We start from the raw sequence: 2,533 nt of genomic DNA on the forward strand, positions 1-2,533 counted from the left end.
CGCTCCGGCTGGCAGGGATCTGAGCCCTTTTCACATTGGCTCATTCGACTCACAAGGCCTGTGAGGAAGGGTCCATTCCTACTCTTGCTACAGAGTAGTAAAGAGAGGCACAGAAGGGGCCAATGGGAGCATGATGGTTAAAGTACTGGATTCCACATGGCTGACCATGGTTTGAGTTCTGGACCCAGCGGCTTAAAAATCCTTGCTGGGTGCATGTGCCTGTGTGCCCAAAATTCTGAAATAGAAGGAGAAGGGACGGCACCATGGCCGTGTGCCATTGGGGGGTGATTTCTCACTTTCTCTGTCTCTCTAGCAAACGCATGTGCCTTATGACAACAACTTAAAAGAGAGCAGCACGGGAGGCTCGAGTAGCTGCCCAAGTCCACCTGGATGACTTCAGCCATGAAGGACTCAGTGTACAGGGACAAACACACGAGGATGAGCCTTCTGAGATCCAAGCAGGCTCAGGAACCGTGGGGTTGCAGCAGCAGCCCCCCTTGTCCTGTCCTGAGTACCCAACCTGTGGAAAGACTCGGCCTTGCACCCCAGTGAGGTGCGGCCTGGACGGACGTTCTGCTATTGGCATGTGATGGTGGGGCACCCCAGCAGCATGACATAGTCCCCCCCACACCCTGCCCCAAACCACACTTACTCATTCCAGCCAGCTGGGAGGAGAGGTTGCCGGTGGCTGCTGTGTCAGGGCCCATGTCGATCAGGTCAGCTGCCTGCTCGGCCTCACTGGGAGCCTGGGGGAAGGTGGCGCCCCATCACGCGTGCTGCCTGCAGCCACCTTTCCTCCTGCTGCCCAGCACGAGGGCCTGTGTCCTTTCCCACATATCTGCCACCAGGGCCCCAGCCACTGTGACAGGGAGCCGGCCTGTTTCTCTCCAGTTGTTCTTCCTCCCCATTGGCCGGGCTCAGCTGGTGCCCCTGGGAGGTTGGGAAGACTCTGGGGCATCAATTGGTGGCCCAACTTATTCCCTTTAAAGGGGCCATCCCATACAAAGCTGGAAGGGGACTTCTCTATGAGCCCGGATAAGAAAGCACTACCCTGTCCAGGACATCATGGAGGGGCAGTGAAACAGCCCTCGACACGGCATGATCTAGACACATAAAAAGAAGCCTTTACCTTGGCGGCCTGGCCTGTTCGGAACCGTTCAAACCTACAAGACAGAAAAGAACTGGGTCAGGGAGACAGACTGAGATGGGTTGTCCTGGCCCAGCCTGGCCCCAGTCAATGTGGATCTGGGTGATGCAGACCCAGGTCATGCGTGCTGTTCCACATAATTATCGACAGTGACTCTTTTACTTGCAAAAGTGCCTGATTTGGACCATGAATTATGGCCACCCAAGTCACAATCAGATGAAACACACAGGAACAGACTAGGACAGGAAACAGGAAGATGCAGCACGTGTTTCGGAGACTCGTCTTAGTCGTGCACTGGCATGTCTGTGGGTGTACATGGGCAGCTCTCTAATGCGGTGTCAAGAACATCCAGGCATCCCTGACCCTGTCTTATGAAGTCACTTAAGTGCCAAACATTTGGGAGGCGGATGGAGGCCGTGGGCTGGTATCTGTCTGTATCATTACTGTGTGACCTTAGGTAAAACAAATCACTTCTAAACGTCAGTCTGTTTGCCCAGCACCTACGGGCACCTGCCTCCCAGGTGTCAGGTGCGGTAAAACTCAAAGGATGACCTGAGTAAGACAACTGAGCTGAGAAGAACTGGCAAATGTCTGATGGCTGAGGGTGTCAGGGCTTCCTGATGCTTCCAGATCAGGTCCTATGGCGACCTCACAGAGGCCTATTAAAATGGCAGGGAGGGACCCAGGCCAACAAGCAGGAAAGGCTGAGCGGATGTGACCTGTGGGGGACTCCACCCCACTCCCAGCTGATTTAGAACCAGACAGTGAGTGTTGGTGGATAAAGATACAGGAAATGAGGAGCTGGCAGGGGCATGGTGGTAAGGTGCTGGACTCCCATACGGCTGACAGCAGTCTGAGTCCCGAATCTGGTGGCTTGATTTTTCACCACTGCCAACCACCCCGCCCTGACTCCCCCGGCTCTCTCTGGTCAAATTAAAATAATAAATTAAAAAAAAAAAAAGAAATAAGAAACGGGACAGCAGGTGGTATGGTGAAGGCGCTGAATTCCCACATGGTTGACCATGGTTTGAGTCCTGGACTTGGCAGCTTGACACACAAATAAATAGATAAATAAATGTTAGAAAAAAAGACACAAGAAATGGGGTCACCAGGTTACATGGTGGTTAGGGCTGCTAGATTCTACCTGGCTGACTATCTAGTTTGAGTCCTGGACCCAGCCGCTTGAAAAACACACCAGGCATGTGTGGGTGCATGTCCAAAGTCCCAAGAGGAGAATGGAGAACGGACTGGGTATGACCAACCCCCTGGGGGATGCCTTCCCTCTCTTTCTTTTATTTTTTAAAAAAAGACACACAAGGGGAACCAGCAGTTAGCGTAATGGCTATGTCGCTGGACTCCCATGTAGTCGACCGCGGTTCGTGTCCC

The 2,533-nt window shown here is 53.2% G+C and overlaps 1 protein-coding gene across 3 annotated transcripts in view; it reads right to left on the minus strand.

The window, feature by feature from the left end:
- Positions 1–2,533, minus strand: part of TOM1 (target of myb1 membrane trafficking protein) — a 43,539-nt gene that overhangs the window by 16,789 nt on the left and 24,217 nt on the right. For all 3 annotated transcript variants that reach the window (XM_006170328.3, XM_006170327.3, XM_006170326.3), the window contains exons 9-10: positions 1,130–1,163; positions 653–746 (exon numbers count right to left, since the gene is read on the minus strand). In XM_006170328.3, the coding sequence (XP_006170390.1) occupies positions 653–746; positions 1,130–1,163 (128 nt within the window). The remainder of the gene's footprint in view (positions 1–652; positions 747–1,129; positions 1,164–2,533) is intronic.

This window comes from Tupaia chinensis, unplaced genomic scaffold (assembly GCF_000334495.1).
Source record: "Tupaia chinensis unplaced genomic scaffold, TupChi_1.0 Scaffold148234_1, whole genome shotgun sequence".
Taxonomy (NCBI): Eukaryota; Metazoa; Chordata; class Mammalia; order Scandentia; family Tupaiidae; genus Tupaia; species Tupaia belangeri.